Source organism: Lemur catta, chromosome 17 (genome assembly GCF_020740605.2).
Source record: "Lemur catta isolate mLemCat1 chromosome 17, mLemCat1.pri, whole genome shotgun sequence".
NCBI lineage: Eukaryota > Metazoa > Chordata > Mammalia > Primates > Lemuridae > Lemur > Lemur catta.
This window is the reverse complement of record NC_059144.1, coordinates 32,234,742-32,247,664: the sequence shown is the minus strand read 5'-3', so window position 1 is coordinate 32,247,664 and position 12,923 is coordinate 32,234,742. Positions and strand designations below refer to the sequence as shown.

The window sequence follows — 12,923 nt, the reverse complement described above, 5'->3', positions numbered from 1 at the left end:
GTGTCACAGTTTAATTAGCAGTGTGTTTTCATTCTTTGTGATATATAAAATAATAGTACATCCTATAATCAGTGGTGCCTTAGATATGATAAAATACAGTATTTCCCAATGTGTTTCCCTGTCTTGGCAATCTGGCTTTTCCATGAATCCTTTTATGCCCCTCAAAGGAGAGGAGCAATCTACTTAGGGAAGGAGAAGTATAGCACTGTACGGTTATTTCCAACCAGTCAGGAATGGGCACTTGAATTTCTTTTCTGGGCTGAAAGGAAGGATAAAGGTAGGAACTGGGACTCAAGTGCCCTGGCTCCCAAATTGTAACAAAAAGTCCTGAGGGTGGGAGAAGCAATATGTAGCAGGAACCCAAATAGTCTTGGGGTTGAGTATAAGGCATGCTCCCTTCTTGCTTCTTGGGGCATAGCTCTAGAAAATTTCAAGCCTCCTGGATTTAGTAGCCTTGTGGTGTTGTAGCTGACAACATGGTGCTAGCAGCTGACAAGTGATCAAAGGAGGCATTTGGAGCTGAGCTAGTACCTCTGGTTCTCCTACAGCCTAAAATGATCCAGAAGTTCTGCATATCACAGAAGAGACTTGGCCAGAAGGGCCCCCTTTGCAGGGCTGCAGTGGAGCACAGTCAGGACCTACTCAACAGCAGGGAGACCAGACACTCCTTTCAACTGCCAGGTGGCCACTCGGGCTACTCCTCACACTCAGATGCCATCTGGGGAAAGAAGCAGGGAGAGTTCTTGCATGGAGAGGGACCTCTAACAGGGGATTAGACTCTAAAGTAACTGAATATGTCCCCGAAATAAAGTTTTTTTCTTTTTCTTTTTTTTTAGGCTGGAAGACACTGAGTTACTTTAATTGGCAATTAACTTATTTTTTCTTCATAGGAAGTGAGAATGCAGGAGTTGAACACAATATGACCTTAAAATAGCAAGTAAAATGCATCTTTTTGTTGCACATTTGAGCTGCGTGTGCATTTTAATTCTACTACAATGGATCCCTTGGGGGATGATGTCTCAGATACTGAAAGTAGTCTCTGTTGAAGAAGGAACTGATTCAGGATATACACTGGAAAGTATAAATATTTATGGTAGTATAGGAGAATAAAAAGCCAGAGAAGAAATGATCAGAAAAAATGGGAAAACTAGAATTACCTCTCAAAAGCAGAGACAAAAGGGGACGGCGAGTGGTGAATTCAGTCAAGTGTTTTAGAATGGTGAGCTTAGTTGAGCTCTTGGAAGAAGCCATCTGATTTGATGAAGAGAAGCCATTCAGAATATTTGGAAATTGGCAATCCGAAAAGTAGGGACATTTTATTAACCATAATTTTTCATGAGATGTTAGTGCTGAAAGATAGGTAGTCTAACTCCCTTGTTTTACAGATAAGGAAACTAGGAACCAGAGAAATTTTACAGAATCCAGGTCAGACCACAAATATGATAAAAAGGAAAAACATGTATGTTATATCTGGAAGTTAACTAGAATCTGCATGTTTTCCATCATTTGGGGGGAAAAAACATGTTGGGGGCTTGAATAAGTCCCTTTTAGAAATAACGATAGGATCATTTACAGGAAAAAGGCAAAGAGTTTACAAGGAAGCATCCTGGGAGAAAATAAGCTGACGAGTGTTACATGTGTTTTAATTTTTTATTAGAGAAGTCGGAAGTTTAATTTCAATATGGATGGTATCATAATTTTCTCTGCTTTGTTCAGAGGAACACACAGAATCAATTTGTACAAGCATATACAACAATTCAGTTGGTGCTATGTCCTAAAATCAGTAATCTGATTAGTTCTAGACTACCGGGTTTCCATGCGCTCCTCTTGGCTTTGGTGGCATGGCTCAATTCCCAGCGGAATACTTTTTCATGCACTGTCTGCAACACAACTACAGCAGGCTTAAAGACCATGCAGATTAACACTGTAGCAAATTGTTTTGATATTTAACAGACATAAAAAGGTCATTTCCTGATATGAAATTCTGAAAATCTGCATATATATTTTTGTGTAAAATTAAATTAGTTATGTATTTTTTTCAAACTAGAACTTGAAGTATCAAGAATGCCCACATAATTCATATACACATATATATAGACTTTTTCATTATGCTAAAAGTCTTGATAGTCAAATTATATTCTGTGCCATATGTTTATGTAACCAGTATTTATTTGGCATAAGGTTAACTGTGTCTGTATGGATTAGTCTTAATTGGTGCTTGTGTAACATGCAAACATAGTTCTAGTATTCCTGTTTACTAATCTTGTCATGTGGCAATACTTAGATGATTTTGCTCTATAACAGTGTGAATCAAGGAGCATAAATACTTTATACATGGTCACATTTACAAACGTTTGCCAATAATCACTTCACAATCTTTATGGTGTAATAGCGAATTGGATTATCTGGAACCTGCAGAAGCAATTCCTATAAAGCAATGTCAGATTTCAACGTTCTTAAATGTGCCCAACAGAGTTCCCCTTTGAGTACTGATGAGTTTTGGCACAGGTACGCTGTTCTGCTATATTTTTCTATTGTTCTAATAATTTCCACAACTTTTACAGGAAATTAGCTTCTTATGGCATGGTAGAGACATGGCACTTACTGATGAGGTAACTTAGATGTAGAAAAATTTTGCAAAATTATTCGTCTAGCAGACCACCACTTCTGCTAATGAATTTGTAGACAGAGTTCTTTTTTCTCCTGGTGCATGCACTTGCTATGAAATTGCTAATGCACTGTTTTTTGCTGCAGCTCAAACATGTCCTAATGCATCACAAAGCAGAGTTGTTAACATCAAGCTCATGTACTTGTGATGATTATTGTATAGCAAACATGTTTAAGTTGGATTATCAACAGCTAAACTCTGCCTTATTGGAATAGCAAATTTTTGTGGATCGGTAGCTACTTTGGGTTTGGCCAAGGAAATTCAATACTCAAAACTGTTAAACAGAATTATGTAAGTCATTCCAAGTCTCTGTGGCTTCAGGTATCATCTTGCTTACACGGAAAGGAAACATAAAAGAAAACCGCTTTTGTCCATGGCGTTTGTGTTCAGAAGTTTGGGAGGGATCTTTTGGTGCCCTGTGGTTTTGCTGCTTCAGTTGGCATTTTGGAGTTTCATACTACTGTTGCTGGTCTGCGGTCCATCTCAGCTTCCAATTTCACCATCTGCTGCATCTCCTTCGCCTACAACATCAGAAACATGGCCTTACGTGTTGAAACCCTTTCCTCAAGGCACTTAACAATCCTGGCCTCTCTTCTTCCTTAAATATGATGCTGTCACAACATCCTTACTACTTAAAGTGCGGTCCATGACCAGCAGCATCTGCATTGCCTGGGACCTTCTTAGAAATGCAGACTCTTAAAGTCTTCCCCAGACCTACTGAATGAGCATCTGCATTTTAACAAAATCCTTGGGAAATTTTTATGCACATTGAAGTTTGAGAAGGACAATGCCAGGAAAATCACTTGCTCCTTAGATGGTGCCACATCCAACTGTTTAATGTAGCTTCTATAGATTGACACAGTGCTTTGACTGTGTGTAGATAATTTGGAGTCAGTGTTCTCATGTACAACTTATTCCCCCAGCAGCCTGGAATTTAATTACGAGTAATTCCCTACGAATCTAATTGATGGAGAAGTTCAGGTGAGAGCATATATCTTGTAAATGGAATGCTACGGGAATCCATAGGGTTCCAGGAATCATATTGTCCAAACACTATCCCTGTGGGCTCTTACTTCTCTGGGGTAATTAATTTTTTACAGACTACCAGGAAGTAAGCCATGGTGAATTCAATCTCGTGAATTAAGGCTGTCACTAAGACAACCAGCTGGTTCAGGAGGAAGAAAGAGGTCCAATGAGGGGAGGGTCTGGTTACAAATAATTGGTTAGCAAAATAGGAAAAAATCATAACAGTTCATTTCAACCTTTACTTTCCAACTGACAGCCTGGGAGCTTTTGCCCAACCCAATGCGTTTACCTTTGGAGGAATGAGGAATTGCCCCTTTCTTTTTTTTAGCAACACATCACTTTGAAACAAAGGGTATTTAAGAATGGAAACATGGGTATACAAAGATATACATCACAGGAAAATTCTGAAGTGCTCTGATGTTACTATTCATGTCTGCGTAGGTATTCCAACTAAATGGAAGGTCAGTGGGAAGGTTTGGTCAACTCTGCAGATCATACTAGAAGCATTTAAATCTCTCAAATGAAGTCCTGTGACTAAATTAGTCTAACCGATGGACCATACAGTGATTTCTTCTTCTTATTTTTGTATTTTGGCTTTAAATTTCATTTTGGTGAGGCTGGATACAATAATATGAAAAAATTATATCTTTCTCTGTAAATTTGGGATGGATGGTTCCCTCTACCCACATATTATATTTTTTTTATGCCGGGGGTATAGCAATACTCTAATAAAGAAATGAAGAAATGGAGAAAAATATACAAACATGAAACTATGACACAAACAGTATTCATAAGGGATGACAATGAAACGTTATCAGCACTAGAAATTAAATACTTCTATGTTCAGTAAATAGTCATAAAAGGTTCTCTATGCCTCTCCCTCCTCTTTAGCATTTTAAGGACAATATTGAACACAATATAGAAGGAAGAATCATATGACATTAACAGACTATTCCAAGAGCCAAGTTCTTATATGAGTTGGGTGGCCATTCATTCCCCATTTGCCTGAGACAATTCCAGTTTATGCCTGTAGTCCAGGACATTATGAACAGTGCTTCCTTTTACTCTCAAAACTATCCTGGTGTGGACAACAAATTACATGGTCACCTTCCTTATGAAGGACGATTAGGGTCCTTAGCAGACCAGACTCAGCAGAGAGCATGACAAGCGTCATTGTATAATGTTTCTGCATGCACATCATAACGCTCCATCGTTAAAAACCACCAATAAACTTTTAGTGGGTCTTTTAGGAATTAGAGTCATATTAACATTTGAAAATGATCCGACTCTGTGACCCAGTCTTAGCTGTGGTCAGTCCACATGACAACTGTATATCACGGCTCTTGATGTCTGAGTACGTCTTCATTACCACGACCTGTTTCCCAGATGTGCAATTGGAAATGCTGGCTAAAACACCATCAGAAATAATTCTCTAAAGATTTGGGGCATTTAGGTTTGAATATTACATCAGATATCCAAGCATAAAATCGTCAAGCTTTTAAATCCAAACCCTTCAGATATTAATTAGTTATGACCAGACGTGAATCATAATCTGCACCGAGAATACTAACGTAGTTGAGAAAGAAAGCAACGTCTTGCTTATCAGAGTTTCAGTCCTACCTTGCGTTTGGGACACTGCATGACAGGATTTCAAAAGCTGTTTGTACAAAAATAGTAATGTCAAAATTGAGTCATACATACAAAACAAAGAAAATAAATGAATATTGAAGTGAATTTGAGAAATGAATGTAAAACCATATACAGAAAAGCAAAATGCTAAGGATAAAAACATGTACACACCCATCAGTGACAAACTTTCCCCTAGTTGATCTCAACAGAAAAAAAAAAAAAAAAAAAGAAAACAAAACAAACAATCGATGCCTGTCAGCCCAGTCTGTGCCTCTCTTCTGCAGCAGTGAGCCAATAACCCGACATTTGAGCAAAACCTTTCACCTCTCTTTATTAAATGATAAGATTGATGATTAAATTCAATTTTTAAGACTTGAGTATGACAGTAATGGAGTCATTAACGTTTGAAATGGTACACGCCAAGATGGATGAGATACTGCGTGCCTGGGAGGTCTATGGAAAAACTGAAGTAGGAAAAACATCCCCGACCTTCAGAGTTTTTAATTAAGTGAATAATTAATTGGCTGACCAAGTAGGTAAGGCCATAAAGTGGCTTACAAAGGACACATGAGGTTAAGCTCCAGAATTGAGACCAAAACATTTTGACAGTTGAGTTGTTTCTGCCAGTGCCCCCAACATAGGTCAAGTTGATGAAGTAGAGCAATTCCATGCCTTGATTTGGAAGGGGGGATTCGGGACAATCTTTGGGAGTAGGGTCATAGGAAAGCAGTAAGAAACCTTTGAGGGCAATATTATGGGAGAATGTTCAAATTTATCTTTGGCTTAGAAATAGAAAAAAAGTCTTGGGATTTAACAATGGTTTGGAAGATTGTTTTAGAAGTCTGGAACTGTCTGCAGGCAGGGAACTGTTTTTGCTAATGAAATGTTTACCTGGTTATGGTGGGAGCTCTATAACCCAGCTCTAGACCTTGCCTTTCTTATGAAGGAAGAAAAGAAGTAACCGTATCTTCTGCACTGTGCCTACCACAGTGTTGTGCCATACAGAGTAACTGCAAATTGAGAGCTTTCTGACCTTTAAATTGCAAAAAATCATACACTAGAAAGATCTGGGCTTGAATTTGCAATTGGACAGGCCATATTTGTAAAGCAAAGCTTCACAAAGAAATTCGAGTCCAAATTCTACATTTGCCGGAAGCATCAATGTGCTATCTTGAGTTTCTTTTCCTTGAATCTCATTAAATCTTTATCAAGTCTCAAGCTTTTTCATGTTCTGTGCTTTCCTAAGCTTCTGTGACTCAAAGTATCAGTTGTGGGTGGTAGACATTAAAAGACATTACATGAATTTTTGGAACAAAAAGCTAGCATCCTCCCAATACGATCCAATCAATGCAGCTATCACTAATCCAGTATTTTAATGCAAGAATTCTGGTGTGGTTTGGATTAGCCATGTGTTAGGATAAAAGCTCAAAGTGGTATTTTTTAATTAAGTACTTTGGCTATGAAACTAGAAACATGAGATAACTATATTCTCTAGCTCTGATATACACCACTATTGTAGTGATGAGTAATTTTGAGCACATTTACATTCTTTAGTCGAACTTGTTGCTAAGCAACACAATAATTTCTAAGTAGTTTCTTAATTTAGTTAACTAAGACATAACTGTGCCTTACCTTTCATTGTGCCCTTCTAAGGAGGATTTAATAAAACCTTCTCCAAGCCATCCTTTTCCCCACCCGTCACTGAATCACTGAAGTAGATTCGAAAGCTTTAGAGACAGTGGCTTTACCCCTATGCCTGTCCCCATTTCCCCCCAGGAACACTTTTGGAGAGGTGCTTTATTGGCAAAAACATAAGCCAGGTAACTTGTACCAGAACATGATGTGTCTATGAGTTAGTCAAATGAATTGGACCTATGGGACAGCAAACATGTATTGTCCCTCTCAGGGATCAGAGGACTCAGTCATGAATAGAAGTGTTTAGCTGAAAAGGAAAATGTGAAACATAACTCAGAAGTATGTTGATGAATAAAACTTCTGTCCACCAAAAAGTAAAGAATCTGAAACCAGAAGTTAGATTTATGTGTTACCCAATTGCAACACACAAAAAAAGATTTTATGGCTTTGTTTTATTCTCTTTAAGGTGCTTTTTAGCATAATTCCTACTGAAGTATTCTTCAGTGGGAGCCATTTCTTTATTAAAAAATCACACACCTTAAATAGGATTGCTTTATGCATGGGAGAAAACGGGAAAGAACCATGGAGCACAAATATATATTTCATCAAAACCTCTTTACAGTTACTAAGTTGAATTATCTTGAAAGAATAACTTCCAAACCCACTATAGCTAAAGAATGAAATTTGAACTCAGAGAGACAGAAATTTACACTGCTCCTGAGGGTCAGGTTGCCACATAAGCCAGAGGCAGTTCATCAAGCTGAACAGACAGTGTTGACGGCTGATGGGCTGTAGCCCATTTGGGATGCAGCCCACCTGTCCTGTGCTCCAGGTAAAAATACATTTATCTTGTTGGCATACACCCGATGGCCTAAGTCAACAGTTGGCATTTGTATAACTCTTTATTTGTATTTTTTTTTATTTAGAGTTTTGCCTTGCTGGGAAAGAAGCATGAAGAGTATGTTATCCATTCATGCTCAGGGGTTTGTAAAGTCATGGAGGCTCATGCCCTCAGATCCCACTGGTAGAGCCTAGGAAGGCTTTTAAACTTTTAGATTGAGGTTGAATTCAGGCAGTTTCTCTCATTTGCGTTTAAACATATTATCAATGGCCTGTAGGTTACAAATTATAAAACTCTAAGTGAAAATGGAGAAATAATTTGTAACCTCTGATTTTCATCCTCTCACTTTTAGTAATGTCATTCTTAGAATCCCCATAATACATCCAAGAGATGACTTTTTATTCTTTTTTTTTTTTTGGCACAGCCACATTCCTTTCCTGTTCCAAAAAAGCTACTTTCTTTTCTTTTTGGATAAAATGGAGAAAATAAAGCAATGGGCAGCACATCCTTCTATTCACCTTTCCATTACACTACTCAGGCCCCTGGCTTTGGCAGAAGGGTCACTGTGGGCCAAGACATGTATACCCTGAAGCTGGCTGGCTGCCTGGATCTTTTCATGTATTTTAGGTAAAATACCTGCTCATTCTGTTTCTCTAGGAATTCTAGGTGTTCAAGCTGGACTTTTTTCAACTGATCCATTTCTTTGGACTGCTTCATTGCGAGCTGCAAAAAAAAAAAAAAAAAAAAAAAAAAAAATTCTGATAAACTTTGGGTTGTAATCTTAAAACTTAGGGATGTGAGATGGGCTGTAAGTTTATAGTTTAAGTGAGGGAGACAATAATTTTAAAAAAGTAAGAAAAATAATCTGAAAGCTGGGAGAGTTTAGACTCATAATTCTTCCTGGGAAGATCCTTCCTGTTAAAATCTTACAAAATAATAGAGCATTTATGCATGACTCAAACTTGTTTTCATTTTCTGTATAAAATGATGCTAAATCGTTATCGTAAAGATTTTAGTGAGAGATTACTTTAGCTTTCAGGGAGCAGAGAAGCTGGAATGTTTAATGTACAGAAAAATCAAATAAAGCAAATTAGCTAGAGGTCTGGCATCCAAGCATGAGTTACTGTTTATAGTATTCTACAGGAAGAAGGCCAAGGAAATTATAAAATACTTACTCTCTTTCTTTCTTCCAGAAACTTTTTAGTATTGCTGCTGTTTAACTCCCTGACTCGCCTAAAAATAATGGGTACAAATAATGGTTGGCATGACATTGAATGGAATTAATATTATATCAAATACATAAGAGTTGTATTCCATTAAATTTTCTGGTGCTGATCTGTATACAATTATTGCTTCTTTTTTTCCTAATTTTCATTGCAGCATTTTCAAAATACACAGAGAAAAATATTTTAAAAATTTGTGTACACATCACCCAGATGAACCAATATTAATGTTTTGCCATGTTTATCTCATATTTTTAAAAGCATTGAAATGTTACAGATATAACTGAACCCACCTTTGTACTCTACCTGGTTCTATTTCCCTCCTTCCTCTCTTCCCAGAGGTAACCACCGTTCTGAATTGGGTGTGGACCTTCTCATCCACATTTTAATACTTTTTAGCTACATACAGACGTGTCCAGGTGTAATATAAGTGCTTCTCACACTTTCCTGTGCATATAAATCACCTGGAGATACTATTAAAAACACAGATTGCTGGGTCCAACCCCCGTCCCCCAGAGAGTTTGACTCTCAGTGGGTCCAGGGCAGGAGATCTATATTTCTAATAAGCTCCTAGGTGATGCTGCCGGCTACTGGTATTGTTTTGTGTGTTTTCTAAATTTACCCAAATGGTAACATATTCTGGGTTTCTTTCTACAACTTATCACTTCATCTCATGTTCTGGAGATACATCTATGTTTCAAACTATTTCATTATTTTCATCTTCTGTATGGATTTTTCCATTTGTAGGAGGTGAGAATTCTGCCAGTGAACCACCAATGCACTGCTTTGGAGTTTCCATTTATGACCAGACTATAATGTTTCCTTGTTGCCATTAACAAAAAGCAGGTTATTTCCAAACGATGCCACAATGATCTGGTAACAGGGCCCTGCGATACTTGCCACAGTGTCTGTTAATTAACAGAGGAATGAATAAAGTTTAGTGCATGTCCCATTCATTGCACATACAGGCAAAGGTTTCTCTAGGGCATGTGTCTAGACTTGCCAGTTGGTAGGGTATGAAGAGCTTCCTCTTATTTATTTATTTTTTTTGAGACAGGGTCTTGCTGTGTTGCCTGGGCTACAGTACAGTGCAGTGGTGTCATCACAGCTCGCTGCAACCTCAAACTCCTGGGCTCAAGGGATCCTCCTGCTTCAGCCTCCAGAGTAGCTGGAACTACAGGCGTATGACACTATGCCTGGCTAATTTTTTTTTTTGTTTTTTAAAATTTTTTGTAGAGATAAGGTCTCACTATGGGTTTTAGGCTAGTCTTGAACTCCTGGCCTCAAGAAATCGTCCCACCTTGGCCTTCCAATGAACAGCTTCCTCTTTACTCCAAAGCAGTCGTGCTAATTTGCACTTCCGTCTGCAGTGTCTGGGTGTTACCCTTTGTCCATATTTTTGCCCACTCTTGGTACTATCAGACATTTACATTTTTGTCAGTTGGTTGCTCTCGTTCTGTTGCTTTAACTCGCATTTCTCTCATTACTGGTGAGGTAGAGTCTTTTTCGAATAGACTTATATACAGTTGAACTTCTGTAATAGTTCTAAGTCCGATCAGGTTTTCTCCATTTTCAGTCAGTTTTGGATATTTATATTTTTTGTGGCAATTCTCCATTCCATCTAAGTTTTCAAATTCATTAGTAGCTTCGTGTATAGTAGCTTTAGTTTATAAAATGATTGTTTGGGCAGTTATTTCCCCCTTCTCATTCCTAACATCATGAATTTTTGCTTTTTTTTTTCCTTCTTGATCAATTTTGCTGGAAGTTAACTAATTTTATTATTCTTTTCAAATAATAAGCTTTTGTTTTTGTGGATGCCTTCTATAGCTTTTTTTTTTCAACTTCAATACTTTCTGCTTTTTTAAATTATTTCATTCCATCTGAGATCTTTGAGTTCACTCTGTTTTTCTAACTTTATATCCTCTTTAAGTGGTTTGGCTCATTAATTTTCACATCTTTTAAAAAATTTATACATCTAGGGTATAATTTATACTCCAAATATCACTTTAGCTACCTGTACACATCAAAAAGAAGTGCTTGCATTGTCATTCAGTTATAAATACTGTGTAACTTATGTTAAAATGTCTTCTTTGGTCCAAGAACAGAAGTATACTTTTCAGTTTCTATATATCTTTCTTAGTGTTATGATAAATTTTCAATTTTATTTCTTAGTAGTTTGATAAAGTAGATACACACACAAATGCATGCACAAGGTTTACAAAGTAATTAGCCATTTGACATAGAGAAATTATTTTTTTTCTAAAAACAGCCATTTGCAGATGTTTTGGAACCACCTACTACTGGATATAAAGTTACAATAAATAAGTATTTTAAATCAAAGTAAATTTTAAAAACCTTGCTTGCTAGTTAAGTTAGCAGTAACTCCAAATTGAAGATAATTTGACCCCAATTGAGCCGGTCCATTTTGCAACATATTTGAAAAAAATGATAAAAAGCTATTCAATCATTAGTACATTTATCATGCTGAATTCTACATTTCACTTTGGCAGTCTAAAACTGTTCCAATGAATGAGATTTTATTAAGGCTGGATATCTGATATTTTGGGGCTGAAGAAGAAGGTATCATTTCCATGTATATAAGGCCCTTAAACGAAGTTCCTCATCTGAGAACAACATTGAGAACAGCACTTTTTAAAAATAAACAAGAACCAGAGAGATACCACAATATAATGGTGAAAATAAACCCAGATTAAAATGATTAATAATCTCCCTAGAGCCTTCTTATGTGAGACACAGATAACACTCCATGTTGATGGGAAAACATATTGTTGATGTGCTGAGAAGGCGATTCCTTTCCAGGTCGCAATTACTGTGGGATTCCATACCCCACCAGTAGGCTCAGTATTTCCAAACAGGCAACACTGATTAAATTTTATTTAAAAATTAAAAAAATTTTAAAAATATTAAAAAAATATGCTGGATTATGTGATGTTTCATATTTTATCGTATTTCAATTTTAACATTACTTATTGTTAAATAATTGAAATGTGCTTTAAAAATCAACCACATTAAGGTAGTTAGACAACCTTCCTGCCATGTTCAGTAATAAGTTACACCAAGTAACCAGTGAGCACCCACAAAAGGCCAGGGAGCAAGGGAGGTGGCACTTGGGTGGCTCCACTTCACAGTGCAAAGCCTCTAACAGCTTTGCCTGTGGTTAACAGAGAGAGAAATGACCTGAAGTCTAAACTTCATGTTCATGCTTAGCCCCAAGAGCTCATCTAAACTTTGTTCTATGCTTGATGGACCATAAAACACAGTGTTTCCGTGGGCCATGGAGTTCAGCCAGAGGGCCACCTTCTAGCTAGGTATTATGCCTCCAAAAGAAGGAACCCTGCTGCTCTTAACTACTGGTAGGCTAGCTCAGCCTCTTGGTTATGGAGCTGATCCATCTGGATTCTCAGAGGCTTCCAGAGTGGATGATAGGCACAGGTGATCATTGGGAATGAAGGGCTGTCAATTTCTTCTGTGGGTAACATGACTACTGATGCCTTCTCCAATCCCCTTTACTAGCTACAGTTAAAGGGTTTGTACCCGGCACCTTCGCTGGAGGTCACACAAACCTACCCCCAGGGCAATCCCAGGTAGCAAGTGGCTGACTAATGCAGAACTACAAATGCCAGACACCCTTGCCTCAAACAGTGACAAATCCATGGTGCAATTCATACTCCAGAGCTTGGGATCAGGCTGCAGAAACCCTAGGTGAGATCATGTCCCTGCTCAGGTCCTGCCCTGGTCCCTCTGGCTTCCCCCACCAGCCTTCTCTGAAGATCCCTTCCTGAGCAAATCGCAAGGACCTGTTTTGGTCTCTCTTTCCAGAAAACCCAATTAACACAAAGGTAGACCAGACAGACTGTGGGGAGGGTCTTAAAATGATCCC

At 37.8% G+C, this 12,923-nt stretch overlaps 1 protein-coding gene across 2 annotated transcripts in view; it reads right to left on the bottom strand.

Moving 5' to 3' along the window:
• Positions 1 to 1,637: 1,637 nt before the first annotated feature.
• PLCB4 (phospholipase C beta 4) overlaps positions 1,638 to 12,923 on the bottom strand; it is a 316,073-nt gene continuing 304,787 nt past the window's right edge. Inside the window, exons 36-39 of one of the 2 annotated variants that reach the window (XM_045528104.1) lie at positions 8,975 to 9,032; positions 8,436 to 8,522; positions 5,315 to 5,351; positions 1,638 to 3,189 (exon numbers count right to left, since the gene is read on the bottom strand). In XM_045528104.1, the coding sequence (XP_045384060.1) occupies positions 3,152 to 3,189; positions 5,315 to 5,351; positions 8,436 to 8,522; positions 8,975 to 9,032 (220 nt within the window). In that variant the 3' untranslated portion in view covers positions 1,638 to 3,151. The remainder of the gene's footprint in view (positions 3,190 to 5,314; positions 5,352 to 8,435; positions 8,523 to 8,974; positions 9,033 to 12,923) is intronic. The other variant, XM_045528105.1, reaches the window with a different exon arrangement.